Source organism: Juglans regia, chromosome 12 (genome assembly GCF_001411555.2).
Source record: "Juglans regia cultivar Chandler chromosome 12, Walnut 2.0, whole genome shotgun sequence".
Lineage (NCBI taxonomy): Eukaryota > Viridiplantae > Streptophyta > Magnoliopsida > Fagales > Juglandaceae > Juglans > Juglans regia.
The window spans coordinates 1,137,374-1,152,766 of NC_049912.1; the positions used below are offsets into that span (position 1 = coordinate 1,137,374).

At 34.2% G+C, this 15,393-nt stretch overlaps 2 protein-coding genes across 3 annotated transcripts; one reads left to right on the top strand and one right to left on the bottom strand.

Moving 5' to 3' along the window:
• Nucleotides 1-503: 503 nt before the first annotated feature.
• Nucleotides 504-2,484, bottom strand: LOC108985742 (F-box protein At5g67140-like). 2 transcript variants are annotated; one of them, XM_018958163.2, is made up of 5 exons: nt 2,302-2,484; nt 2,059-2,205; nt 1,731-1,866; nt 1,133-1,231; nt 504-909 (listed from the first exon to the last, which is right to left on the bottom strand). In XM_018958163.2, exons 1-5 carry the CDS (start codon nt 2,391-2,393, stop codon nt 745-747), a joined length of 639 nt encoding a protein of 212 aa, XP_018813708.1. In that variant the 5' UTR covers nt 2,394-2,484; the 3' UTR covers nt 504-744. The 2 variants fall into 2 exon arrangements, with proteins under 2 accessions (XP_018813708.1, XP_018813709.1); XM_018958164.2 differs by having other exon boundaries at nt 824-937; nt 2,302-2,438.
• Nucleotides 2,485-4,771: 2,287 nt separating this feature from the next.
• Nucleotides 4,772-14,189, top strand: LOC108985741 (E3 ubiquitin-protein ligase MBR2-like). The gene is made up of 7 exons (XM_035683328.1): nt 4,772-5,197; nt 9,307-10,996; nt 12,732-12,782; nt 13,061-13,162; nt 13,355-13,498; nt 13,768-13,906; nt 14,032-14,189. Exons 2-7 carry the CDS (start codon nt 9,335-9,337, stop codon nt 14,097-14,099), a joined length of 2,166 nt encoding a protein of 721 aa, XP_035539221.1. The 5' UTR covers nt 4,772-5,197; nt 9,307-9,334; the 3' UTR covers nt 14,100-14,189.
• Nucleotides 14,190-15,393: the final 1,204 nt, after the last annotated feature.

The window sequence follows — 15,393 nt, forward strand, 5'->3', positions numbered from 1 at the left end:
AATTAGAGAATAAGTAAAATAACAATAATAAATTAAAAACATAGAACTCAGTATTAAGACACATTGGAATTGATATTTTCATTAAAGTAGATTACATACGCCGCCTCGAACTCTTAACATGTATTAGGCTTCTTGATAGTCTACACTTAAGAAACAACGTCGATTTCCGTTAATCTTATATTCGGTGCACACAATAAAAGATACTCGAATCCAAAATAAAATAGCCAAATCTCAAAAAAAGAAAAGCAAAATGAAGGGAGAAGTGTTAATTTTTCTAATTTTTTAGATAATTTAGAATGAGTAAATTTGTAGATGGAGTTCCTTAATTATAGAGAATAAAATAACACTAGTGAAAAGTCTCAACTAAAATGAAATTTCATTTGTGAAAAGTCACAATTAAAATGAAATAGCACTTATGAGAAGTTACAACTTTTCAACTATAGAGAATACATTAAAAATGTTTCTAACCCATCAAAGTGCATAACCTCTTGTTTAGTGGCCAAGCAATTAAGACTCATATTCCCAAGATACATGAATTGGTTCAAGTCACGGTAATACATTTTTATTTAAATCTTGACAATTGAATCAACACATTTAACAATAACAATTGTTCACATGATTTTAATCATTCTAAATATAAAACCAACAGATTCAAGTCATTCTGTAATGATTTTACTGCATGAATATTTAGAGCACGTATCCATCACAAAAAGGGTAAAATACGCAGACTGTCTTGACAGTCCTCTACATTTTTATCCTAAGGGAGGGACTAATGGTTAGCAAACCAATGAAGCAGCCGACCGGAACCCCTGTTCCCCAAACATTGATAGATTCAAGTTTCCGACATTTACTTACAAGAAGAAGAAGCCCGCTTTCGGTTACGTGGCGGCAGCTCCACAGAACTACATTCTACAAAGGAACATGAGACATGCATCATCTGTAACATCTACTTATGCTTTAGATTATCGATAAATAATTCAAAGTAAAAAGAAAAGAAAAGGAAAGGTATATATGCAATGCGTGCTGAATGTTGACAAGCAATATCTGGTTTGTGATTTGAAAGAGAATGAAGCTTAATTAAGAGCAGTACTGAATAATCAAAACCCCTTCGTGGAATGATCAGAGAACTAACCTTTAAATGTGGACATCTTTCTGCAATTGCAAACAAAGAGACGTCTGTTATGAATGTGCCACCAATATTGAGGCGTTGCAATGAATTGGTTTTGGATATCTGTCGGAAAATTAACTTCTGAGCAAAAGTAGAGAGAAAAAATGCAATCTGACTACTACATATTCCCGAGAGATGAGTTGAGATTATTTATGAATAATAGTGGGATTTGAGTTAAAATTTATAAACAGTAATAAGATGAAATCGATCTCATGTCAACTCTCAATCCAAACCGGCTGCTCAACAAATCTCTGGAAGGATCAATTCTGGGATGATTTAGGTTGCGTTTGGATGTTGAAGTGAGTTGAGTTGAGTTGAGTTGAGATAATAAAATATTGTTAGAATATTATTTAATATTATTATTATTATTTTGAGATTTGAAAAAGTTGAATTGTTTATTATATTTTGTGTTGGGATTTGAAAAAGTTGTAATAATGAGTTGAGATGAGTTGAGAGAAGTTGTGATTCCAAACGAAACAAACAATTCAAAGCCACATTAAGATTGAGAAAAAGTGTGGAACTACTGATCTATATATTGCTCAATGCTGACAGTATCACATACCAATTGAAGGACACCTATGTCCGTGATCCCTGTCATACCCCATAAAGACAGGGATGTCAGGTTGCCGACACACTTCGCCATAGATATTCTGTATAGTCCCTTGTCAGTTATTTGGCAACCCCAACGACTCCTTGAACTGGAAAACAACATAAGATAGATCAAATTGTTCCCCTTGATGCAGGTATATACATGACAATTCCACTCAACTTATTGCAGAAACATATCAAAGATTTAGCCTTAAGACGTAACAGCCATGCTTTAAATAACCGAAAAAAAGGGGGGGAAAACTTGAATATTATAAAGGGAATCCGAGAGATCGAGAGTGTACATGTCAAGGTCTTTGAGGCTGTAGGCATGGCGAACGAGGCGGGCGGTGGAGTCATCATCCATCTTCCACCCAGCAAAGCTCAGAGTCTCCCTCCGAGCCAGAGATTGCTTCACCCCACGCTTCCATTTCTTGCACACGCTGCTCGCCCTGAAACAAGAGAGATGTCAGTACATGATAAAAACGATGGGAAATTCAATTTCAGGGTAGAAGAGATATGACATATTTGCTGTAATAGCAACATACTGAGCCAAATCAGTGAAGGAATTGATAAAAACGAATATATAAGACAGCAGGTCTATGGGTAGCCGATCAATTTCTCCCTCGTCTTCCATCATTCCCGCTCACACAGAGAGATAGAGATAGAGAGACAGAGAGAGAGGTTTCACCTGGAATCTCTCTAGCTTATACGTGGTGACAAGATTCTATAGAAAAAGCTTTCTTTACAAACAAGAAAAATATGAAGGATGTGCTCATATCATCGACATCGATGCCATTACAAGAATCTACTGTGTCTATTTCAAAACAAAAAAACACTGTTTGTCAGAGTCAACGTTGTCTTTTATTTTCTTTTCTTTTTTATCAATTTGGTAAAATCACAGTAATAAAATTAAATTTTTTTAAAAGTTTTTTGTTCTTTGTTTTCATATTTTTAATTGTTTCATCACTATGGCGGCGGCATTAGTACTACTTATTAGGAGTTTTAAAAAATAGCAAAATATAGGGAATTTAAAATTAATGTTGAACTTAATTTGGCACTATTTTAATTATAATATAAATAAGATCAGGTTCGTCTCTTCTCACAGATGAATAAATAATGTCTTCATTTTTATTTTTCCCAAGCAAATCAAAGCTGTATTTAGTATATCAACAACCACGAGCAGCCATCAACTTGGACCCCAATACAATTACACACATAATATCCTAATTTGGAACATTGAAATTATATTAATCTTAATTTCTTAAACTGAGTAATATTAGAGAGAAGTCACTATAGTAGTATACACTTTGCACTCATGACTGTTTTTAGTTGATTATTCTCAACACTCATTTGAGGAGATGTGTGGTCTAGATAATGCTGCATCATATGTATAAAATAGATACTTCTAATAGTAATTTCTATCTATACTTATTCTAATTATAAATAAATAAATAAATATTTGAATTTCAAATATATATATTCATTAGCGCCCATTCATTGGAAAAATAAATGTAAGAAGTATTTAATGAGTATTATTAATTATTATATTTTTTAATGGAAATTGTTGTTATCATTCACCTGGTGTTTCCAATTCAACGCTGAAACAGGTTAGAATGGAGTCTTAAAATTAATGAGTAAAGTGGACACTTAAATTGTTGCTATTTAAGGATTGATTTTATTAGCGTAGCAGCATAATTGGGAATTTTTAAAAATTGGATACCAATACCAATCATTATGAGCTGCACTTGCTTGCTAAACATTAATCCCTTGGAACTGTATCTGCTCTAAATACTGGCGCTCTCTTTTATATGGTATGTCTTTTTTATTCTAATGCTGTCTATTAATTCATATTAATCTTGTTTTTTTTCCCACCATTAAAGCTAATTAAATGTAAATATTAACAGATTTTAGTTGATTTTAGTTACTTAATAAAGAAATCAGCCTCAACACCATAGATTTGAAGATACATTTGTTACTAAATTTTTGTTGAACTTATTAATTATGGGTTTTCCTTAGATTTTGTAATAGTTTTTATTTTACTTTTTTCTCGTACGAGGATTATAATATCTTTTAACATCTTTCAATTATGCTTTTGGACTTGTTCATGTTACTATTGAAAATAAATATGTTTACCAATTAATTAGTTAAAATATATTTCAAAAATTGGTACTAATTAGAAATGAGGCTAATAACGTGGAATTAATCATGTAATTGATTTTGGGTAGCATTATTTTTATATTTGATACTCCTTACAATATTGGCGCCATTATATATTTGAGTTTTGTAGTAAGACTATTCATACAAGAAAGAAAAAAAAAAAAACAAATGGATCATGTTTTATTAGAAGAAATATTGATTTACTAAGAGAATTATAAAATTTAATATTATTCGTGTTGTATTAACAAGTGATGATTTGATGATATAAGTATACATAAAACTACATAAATTCAACTTAATTGGATAGCGATCACATTATCTTTAAACTAATATAACGGTCAACGATATTAACAGAATGTGATTACTAATTTAAGATATCGTTACAACGAATTGAACAACAGCATGTCATGATAATGAAATAACTGTCAATTATAAGATCAATAATGGCCATTTAATTATTGGGATGATTAGTTTATAATAATTCAAACGGTTGATATGATTAGAAACTTTTCGATACATTACATGATTATATAAAAGTTATATTCTAATTGAGTATTAAAAGTTACTATTTTCAATTCAAATAAAATCTCAGTGTTTTGTTGACTAAAAACATCACAATTTCGAGTATATTCATCAACCCACAAGGCAAAGCTAACGGGTATACATTTTTATTATTTTTTTCAAATGGACTAAAAAAATAAGAGGGTGGTCGAGAGAAAAATAAAATAAAACAAGATTAATTAAGCAGAATAATAATCGCATAAGCGTGTACAGCGTGCGGGAAGGTTTTCACTTTTCACTTTTCAGGCAAATAAAGTTTGAACCACACTCGGATAGACATGCGGAGGGAGGGAAATATATCTGGCAGGCGAGCCAACACTGGTTCTAGAAAAATAACGGCGCTGGAGGTCAAGTTCTTTCCATATATGATCTTGGAGAGGGAGAGAGAGGGTCATGCAAGGTGAAGTGACACGAGGCTCCCTGAATGAGGGTCTGGAATTGAATCTACTACGAATTGGTTTGCAGCCACCAAGGGCACCTTACTACCAAATTTGTCTGCCCCTGAGTGAAATAATGATTCCAGTCTCTCCTTGCAGTTTCAGCATTTCTCCACTCTTCATCCCCTATATATTTCCAACTCCTGTCACACTGCCTTCTCACCTTTTACTCAGCAAATTGCTTTCTTTGATCTCAGTTTGTTCTTACAGAGCAGAGAGAATAGAGCAAGATAGTGTTCTTGTTGCAGCATCAGCTACAATTCTTGTGTCCGCAATTCTCATTTGGGTATAAGCCTTTCCTATATAGTGTTTGATGTGTAGATGATATTTCGGTACCCATGTCTATCTCATTTTGATCACTATTTGTGTTTTGATTAAGAGGTTTTGATTTCATGATTTGGAACTGTTTATTATGTTCAGTCAATCTAATCTCCAACTATTTCTTATGGTCTGTTTAAAGTCTATTGACACACAAACCTATAATTTGTCTATACTTATGTGCATATCAGCATATATATATGTATATATATATACATATATGGGGTTGAGTATGTGTAATGAAGATTTTTATTTATGTATGTTGATTTTTGATGTAGCATGGTTTTTTGCAGATTCTTCTAATGCAAAAAGAGATTTTTTCCATGGTTCTTTTGATCATTATAGAAGCTGGAAGGTTTTGAAAAATTTCTTGAAAAACTTTCTTCATACATGCATCAAAAGATCTAGGTCCATGCATTTGGATAAATTTCTTGGCAAGCATGCATCAATATTTGTGAGTTAAATCTTTAAAACTAAATGATTTTTTTTTTTTTTCATTTCGATGTGGCCTCGAGTTTGTGATTTTCTTTTATCTCTTATGGCCTATTCACAATACCAATTATTCTTTTTTTTGGAATTTAGGGTTTATTGTTGAAAACATTGATAGAGGGGTTCCCTCTTCAATCTTCTGTGTGTGTGTGTGTGTGTGTATGCATGTTTCTTTCTTCTAGCATTTTTTGTTTCTTCTTAAAAAAGTCTCATATAATATCAACTATCAAGCTTGCGTCTTGTTGATATCTGCCCTGCATATGTCAGTGGTTTATAACTAGATCTGTGTATCCATTCATATTCTACATGATTTATATCGCCTTCATGAACAAGATCCCAGTGTCCATATTTTCATCTTTTTTTATTGTTTTGGGTTAGGATTGAAACCCATACCTGGGATGTTGCTCCTTTCATTTGGTTTAAAGAACTTTCTTTGAAGATGTTTTATTTGCTATTAACTAATTTCATGAGTTTCCTTAAGTTTTGTATTCATGTTTGCTTATGCATGCATCAGTCTTTGATCAAGCATTTTTTCATCCTATCCACCATTTAGGGTTGCATCCTTGAAATTGCCGTGTTGACCTTCATACCTTATCTTTTATTGTGAAGTTTCCTATTTATTGTCTCAAGTATCTATGTCCAACATGTTTAAATGATTGCAAGAAAGCCTTTTGTTCTGTTTGTGATTCTTTTTATACAAATTACCTTTACTTGTTTCATCTAGACTGACTCTATGATTATTTGGTTCCATGAATGCCAATAACTGCACTTTTGTGCCTATGTGAATTATTTAGAATGCTTAATGTTTAGTTGACTGCCATTGTTTGATCTTTTTGAACTTTTTATCTGATATCATTTGGTAACAGTTATTTTTCCTTACGGAAAAAAGATTACTGACACTAATTGGGGTGGATTGTTTTAACTAAATTCCTTTGAGTTCTTGACCGTCTCTGTCTTTGTTATTTTTTTTCTATCTTTTTCAATCATTATAAGAATGTGGGTGTGTGATCACGTTTGGACTGAGGACCATGAGTTCAAATTGATACTGCCTAAGTTGTCATAATCTTTTGAAGAAAACTTAATTTGTTAGTACTTAACAACCTCTTCTTGAGCCTAATGGTCATGACATTCTAGATGTTTATTGTCTAAATTTATGTCTCTTTTTACTCTATTCAGAAGTGACAAAAGCAATTGAGTTTATTTGTGGACTGAACCAGAAGACTGAGAGTATATATATTCTTTTGAATGGTAGAACTAAGTACATCAAGTTGTTGTTTGTGCACAAGCATGAGTCTGTATTTGTGATGACTTGGGAAATTCGTTAGAGTTGCTTGTCTTGTGGAAAAGTGAGTTAGCACTGATAAATTAACTCTTTCAAAGTAATTAATATTATTGACAGATAAAAAAGAAAGAAAGTTATTTTATTGTTCTATGAGTAACCCAGTTATTATTTTATGTCTTGAATGCTTTGTCATTTATACTTATTTTCAAGTTCTGTGTACTTGGGCAATTCCTATTTCATTCGTATTAATAACGTTATTTTTACTCATAAAAAAATTATACTTATTCAAGTAATTAGGACAAACTAGTGTAGCTTTTTATTTGAGATCCTTTTGCTTTCTGCTTCTAGAGTTCTTTAGTCTATTCAGTCATCTTCATCCAGTTGCACCTGATTATATATTTGCTATTCATTCACTTCTGGTCACAAACAATAACTAATAAAACAAGTTGACCTGACTACTGCTACTGCGGTTTTGGGGTTAGCAGTTTTTTGTAGTGACACGGCATATTGCATGAAAATAATTATTACACTTAAGTTACAATTGCCACGGCTGGTGTGCCAAGTTTTTCTGTTCAATTACCCTTGTGTTTGCTTTGAATTTATAAAACCTTTTTCAAGATTTTTCTTTATAAATCATTTCTGAAAGTTTAAAGCACTTTCATTGATTCTTTGGATCTTACTGACTCGTTTTTTCCATTTATCTAGCAATGAAATAATTCCAGTGTCTTTCCTTATAAATTTAATTCACTGAGTTAGGACACAGCTGAAGTTTGGAAGAAATTGTAGGTCAAATGGCATATTATGGTTGTTATTGATGGAACTGAATAAAATCAGTTCAAAGTACTTTAGTCACTAAATAGCATGTCACCTTTCTTCAACTCATCGTTCCTTTCATTTTATATTATACTTTTACTTGAAGTCTAATGTCCTAGACTTTAATTGGCACATTTAGGTAATAGTCTTAGTACTGGACGGAGGGTACTTAATTTTTTCCCCTTGTTTCCAATTTTGGTGAAATGGTAGCAGAGGATAGCCAGTGGGGGCACCTGACAGTTCAACACATTTTGATAAAATTTAAGTTATGAACAGAGCACTGAAGTTAGTGACTATTAATAGTTCCAATTTTATAGGGTGAATGTCTGCAAGAAACTTATTTGTTTTGGTTGATTGAGAAAATTATTTGAAATTTTGTTATTTTAAAAAAAATAAGATTCTAACAAAATTATTTCATTTTAAAATAAAAACAGAGCTACATGCTTATAAGGGTAACAAATGGTGTGTTATACCCACATGCTTAGGATATTCTTAATATTTCCCTTCTTTTTCTGAACCATCATTTTCTTGTTTCAAACTCATGATATTCTTATTATTTCCGTAAAATTTCATATTCATGTTGTACTTTCCATTCCCAAAACTCTCTTTTAATGTTATAGATGTATGCCGCATAAGATTTGCTATTCTATATTTACCTTGTTAATTCAATTTGACTCTTTGATGTATCTTCTTTTTTACTAGTAGCTGATGGTTTTTATTATTTTTTCTTTATTGGTAACTATGACTTTTATGCACTGAAGGAGCATTGAGTACATTTAGCATTTTTTTTTTTTTGCGAGTGCATTTAGCTAAATTTGTTTGATTGTTCCTTGTCTTTCCTTCTTGTATACCTGAACTCAACATTAACAAGATATTTTTATATGTCCTTTGAGCTATAAAATCACTGTTGGACATCCATAGTAGCACACAAAATATGTTTTTGCATGAGAACTTAAAGATTTAGTTGTAAATCAATTATTTAAAAAAATGTTTGTCAGATCACTGTTACAGATAAAGAATGAGGGGAGGGGTAGGGCAAGCAGAGATGCACTTTGAAGGTTTACTTAACTGTTGCATATTTCTTAGAGAAAGGTTGTGTATTATTGTCAGCAACTCCTGCTATGATTCGAGAGTAAATTGTAGGAAAAGGTTGAAATTGAGAAATGATGTGCATCTAAAATTAGTTCAGCTATGGATTACAGAACATTTTCTCAAATGACAAAAGATGAAATAAGATATCATTTAAATTAATGAATATGGAAATATTCAAAAGTGTTGTGGTAAGCAGTAGAAATTCGATTAAACTGGATAGATGTTATTTTCTGAGTGTTTCTCTTCAACTTTTTTTTTTTCCCATACCAAGTCCAATGGCAAAGTTTCGGCTGATCACATTTTTCATTGTAATCTTTTCATTTGTAGATAGCTTGGCAGATATGAAATTGTTGAATCAAATTATTCCAGATCTTATTTTATAACAAGTGATGCGATTTCAGGTCTGTGAAGACAACCTTCTTGGCCAAAATGAACAGTCAAGGCAGCTCCTCCAACTCATTTCCCGAGATCTTTATGGCTGACCATGGGAACCATGGGAATGATGTCAACAATCTTGGGTTTGTTCAGAGTAATGTTAATCCAATGGAGTCTGCTGTTCGTGATTGCCCTACAGTTATAAACTGGATGGGCCCATATAGTTCCAGCATGATTAACCATAACCAAGTTAATCCTCGGGAGTTATTTGGTGGGCACGGATGGCTTTCTTCCATTGGTGCTCCTGATGGAAGTTGTCAAGGATTTCAAGTGAACCGTTCTAGGCCAAATGTTGCTACCTTTCAGGAGGGTGGCGCATCCTTCTTGCAAGGGACCAATTCTCATGCTCACCATCAGAACATTGACCTCAATTTGTTGCTTGAGAACAGTGATGGTGAAGCCAATCAGGATATGGGGGCAGGTTTAAGCTTATCTCTATTTAATCCTGGTGGACTAGAAGCAAATCAAAATCAACAGTCCAGCACTTCTTCTGTACCAGTTGTGATATCTTCTGGAGTTGCAGGATATGTGTTGGAGGAAAACGACAGCAGGGAGGATCTTTCATCGGATGGTAGGCGGGTATCCTGCAAAAGAAGAGCACCTGAAGATGCTCCCGGGCTACTGTATTTGGGTGAAAGCTCAAGATCTGCCCAGGAATCTGGAAATCTTGAATGGCATGCTCTTTCTGCTCAGGAAAATGCCAATGCCAATGCCAACTTGAACGTATCAAGTCCTTCAAGTATTCCTCCAAATGCTGGTCATCCTGAACGGTTGGAGGGTGGAATTGGCCTTCTTCCTATGACAGGAGCTCTTTCTGGCATGCTCCAAACTTCAAGTGGGGCAGGACAAGAAGAAGGATCCCAAAGAAATATTCGGGTGAGAAGATCTGCAGATCCACAGGATTTTGTACAACCTAGTATATGGTCGAGTGGGACCAGCAGAGATTCTTATCCACAGCCACACAGTCTACCAGCCGTGTTTTCCCCATTTGACAGCTTTCCAAGCTCAAGCTCAGCAGCACCATTACCAATTGATGGAACTTATCCGGTGCAGTCTTTTGCACATGCTCCCAACTCTTTGCAAAATCTTCAGTCTTCAACCTGCTATGATTTGACTAGTCCGCCTGTGTATGCTGCCAATGGTGGCAGTTCTTTTCAGCAACAAGGTAATTCAATGAGCACGCCAAGGAACACCCTGCTGGCTCCTGAAACTGAAAGGGGCTATGTGGCAGGGTATCCAACAGCCTATCACTTGTTCAATGGGCATTCTAACTCTCCAGGAAACATTGCTTCTAGCTCACAAAATGGCACTCTTCCAGGTGTTCATTTTCCATATGCTCCTACTCGAGTTCCTGAACACAACATGACCGAACAGTACGGGCAGAGGTTTTCAGATAGTGTCAACCGTTTTACAGCTGAATCTACTGGTTTTGAGTGTAGAGAGCTGGGTATTTACTGCCCACTACATTCAAGGACTTCTGCAGCAGCTCGAGAAATGGATCTTTCAGTTAGAAGTGATGATGTAATACCTGTTCAGATCCATCAGACATATGGATGGACGACAGGACCTGAGAGACAAGCTGGTGGTTATCCTGAAAATCCCTTCGCATTAGAGTTTGTTGGTGCTGCTCAAAGGACAAGCAGATTGGTATCTGAGGTATGCCCAAAATATTTTATCTTTTTGTCCACATTTTTTTTCAACACTTTCTGCCCACTTGTGTGCATGAATTTATCAGTTTAGGCAATGTGTTCAAATTATGATTCAGTGAGCACAACCCAATCATAATTTCTTTCTAGTGCTTGATTGTTTGGAAAGCACAAACTTTGCCACAATGAGTAAAGTTTTTAAAAATTTTAAGGAACTGAAAATATAATGCAAATGGGAAAAGGGGGAAGAAGCTTTTGCACCCGTATAGGATAAAGAAACCCACTAATTTCACCAGCCACGACCGTTGTTAAACCCACTGCCTCTAAATCTGAAAGGGGGGGACAAATACTATTTTGCTTTATAGGCCATTGAGAAGGATCTCCAATATGGTTTATTGGAGGATCCCAAAGTGATAAATTTATAGGCCATCGAGAAGGATCTCCAATATGGTTTATTGGAGGATCCGAAAGTGATAAATTATAAAGTACTAGGAAGTCAAATCAAGGGAAAGAAAAAATGGAAAACTGATCATAACAAGGGTGGAGTCCTACCGCGATCATCTCAAGTTTAGAAAAGAGTCTCTCCATCTGATTCTGAAGCCAAAGGCTCCGTGGATGCCTGCTGCCAAAAGAGAAGAGGCTCACTTCTATAAGAGTCTACAAAAAGAACTTTAATGAAAACTTCACATTCCACCACAACTTCAAGCAATAGGGAGAGTGGCCTTTTATAGGAGGCAGGCAAACCTAGCTTGCCAACCAACATTCCTTACATAGTAGCTATGGAATATTCTGAGCATCTATGGAGAAGATTTTCTTCGTTGGGGCATCCTTTTAGGGGGAAATCTTTAAATGAATTTTCTTTTTGAAAAAAGGCCTTATTTGGTATAATTATAAATCTCACACAGAAGGTAAAGCCATTGTCCAAGCAATGAGATAGCTTGTGTTACATTCTACTTCATAGTGACTGTATGACTGTCTATAGACATATTTGCTTCTGTTTTCAGTATGTGCTGATTATATGTTGTCTCTGACATAGCTAAGAAATAAGGTACTTGCTATGGTGTCGGTAAAAGCATGCTTAAGTGCAAAGTGCCAAGGCTGAAGCATTTCACTCACCAAATGTGAATATTTGATTGCTTATATTCGCATAGAAGTCAATAGCTACAACTCTCGAACACTTTTGGCATAATTGATTGAGTCGTCTGCTTAAACTTTGATTATGGCTATCAAAATAGATGTGTATATCTAGTAATGCACAAGATAATTATATGAAACTTACGTTTAAGTTTTATGCAATTAGTTTATTGCTTTATTTTTTTATTGCATAGTACTTCAATAAATTGATTTAATAGGCTAAATACATTACCATTTTCTCTTTTTAAACTCTACTAATTAAAAAAAGTTACCAACTCTGCAGAATTTTGTGCAGGGAAGACTGTCTTTGCAGTTTATTTTCATAGCAAATTGATATTTTAATTCAGGATTGGGTAGCTAGTTTTATCTTCTTTTCGATTGTTAAAGAAATTTCATCTGACAAATACCATACTTTCCACCAGCATTTTTCTCACTGTTTTGATAATCTAATTTGTGCTTACACTTGCATGTGACTTTGGAAATATTTTTAAGTATCTGGTCAGTAATAAGATAACATATATGCTTGTGAATAGATCATGTACTGTGCAATCGCATTTTAGCATACTATCACTTATTCAGATGTTTTAAGTTCCTTATCTTTTACATAATAGGTCCGAAATGTCATGGCACTTTTCCGTATGGGTGGTAGCTTATGGTTTGAGGTACGTTTTAGCTTGATCTTTGCATGTTGCTTTGGAGTTCCATCTCTGCTGTTATAGGCTAAACGTCTTTGTATATTTCATTTTAGTAATCCTGAAATCTTTAGCAGTCGTAAAATATAGAAGAACTTGATGGGAAAGTTGTCATACTTGAACATGTCCTTTAATAATTATTAGCTTAAGGTATTGTGAAAAGGGGCTCAACTGTACAAAACGATCCCCATTTTGCTTCAAATCCCATCAAAATCTTTTAGATGATTTGCACTGATTTGGTGTTCCAGGATGTTATGGTTATTGATCGGTCAATTTTATATGGTGTACCTGAGGAGGAGGATGACATGAATGAAGACATGCGCCTTGATGTCGATAACATGTCTTATGAGGTAACACTACAAAAAACATCAGGATGTTGCATGCTTAACATTTTTTAAGTGCTTTCTTTCGCGTTCTTTACGAGAATAGTACTTCCTACTTACTAGCCTAAATGTATGTTAATGTAAAGTATTTTGCCCACCATTTAATTCTGGTCATTCATTTTGAAAAAACTGTTTGAGAATTACAATATTGTGCTCTAGGAATTACTTGATCTGGAAGATCACATTGGGAGTGTGTCCACTGGATTGAGTGAAGAAGCTATTGTGGCAAATTTGAGGCGGCAGACATATGACTCACTCACGTTAGGATCTCCAGCGGAGAATGAATCATGCTGCATTTGTCAGGTAAAAGCCATCCTATTTCTCTTCCTTCCAAGGTCTGCTACAATGTAGAAAACCATTAGACAGTGCTGTCCATGAAGTAGGTATCAAAACTTGATTTGTAAATTTAATTATCAGAGTTTTCCTTGTCTGTTATTAAAGTAGCCCGACAGTGGCTTTGTTAGATTTTAGTGAATCAAGATTCTTCCATGCAGCTGTTCACTCTACCTTAGTTATAGTTTGTTTGTTTTAGCTGTTCTTTTCATCCATCCACTTTTGGAAACATTGTGCAGGAGGAATATGTTAATGGAGATGATCTCGGGAAGCTGGATTGTGGGCATGGCTTTCACTTCGACTGTATAAAACAGTGGCTAGTGCAGAAGAACTCCTGTCCCATATGCAAGATGAGGGCCCTGGCTGTTAGGGACGGAGGTAATTAGTTTCAGGGCTCCTTTTCCAGACTTTCGATGAAGCAATAAAAGTGCTTTCCTGCCCTTGGGATCACATTCTTGAGTATTTCCATAGAAATGATCCTTTTCTGTCTTTTTACTCGACAGTTTTTTGCAGTTTCTCAATAAGCAGCTTCATGGATGAACCTCAGCCATGGAAAATTAGGAAATTTTGACTTTAGAAAATGGAAACATTTAATGTTAAGGATGCTTTGTTGGTTATTATGTTATCTCCGCTGGAATGAAAGCCAGTTTTAAAGTTTTGATCTTGCTAAGCTTGCTTTTTGGCAAAATTATTTACTTTTGCTGTTTCAATGTTGTGATGAGGTTAATTAATATTTGGTGGGTTGGTATATTGAATGTTATTAATGTTGGTGTCACTACTGACATAATTGACCATTTGCCTTGGTTGATTACTGTTTCTGGTATTCTCCTTACACATTAATATTAACAATGCTCTCCTGTATTCAAAACCGAATCAGACCAGAACTGGACTTCCTCGTTCAGTTCTATGTTTCATGGCCTTGACAGAATCCCATGGGAGAAAGAACATAATCAAGTGAGATTAGAACTCACAACCTCGTCCTTCAGACGTTCTACTCTCGTGCACGTTTACTTCATTCCATAAGTATAGCCACATTTACTTGTCTCATGCCTACCTTTCTCGAATCCCACCCTGCACAAAACTAGGAAAGTTCAAACATCTCGGACGGTTTGCAACTTCTATACGTCACCTTAAGTTTGTGTTCCTTTCCTCTTTGTTAAGGCATTGCTTAATTTTTAATGAAAAATGCTAAATGTACTAAAGAAAAATTTATAAAAAATTTATTTCTCCACATGTTAATTATTCATATGTTGAAAATCATGAAATTTGAATTTTAAAAGAAAACTAATAAAATGAATCTTGTAAGTAAAACTGTAAATATATATAGCACTACTCATTGGGTCATAGAGAACAAAGTAATGACTGTCAACAAATTTGTTGTGGCACAATGATATAAAATATTAAAAAACATGTTACCAATTTTAGAGGCCTAAGGAGATTCGCAATTAATTGACCATTACTAACATTACCATAAAAAATGTTATTCATTATTCCTTCACTATCTCTTAGACATGAAAACTTGATTACTAAAAGAATCATTTTTCTTAAAAAAAATAAAATAAACGTGCTTGGTTAATAGAAGTTTTGCAATTTGCCATGTGTTTTCTATTGGGTTTTATGAAATTATACTGGAATTTTTGAATAAAGAACCATAATGATTCTTAGTTATGGGTCCTTAGGTATTTGGTTTGATAAATAGTTACAAAGACCACATCTCCTCTTAATAGACATTTTATAAGTTGAAGTCCCATAAATTTAAATATGTTGTTGCTTATGTCCCTATCAAATATATATTACTAGCTATTATGTTAAAACATCAAGAACAAAACCATTCTATAACTTAAGATATTGATACATGATGTGTA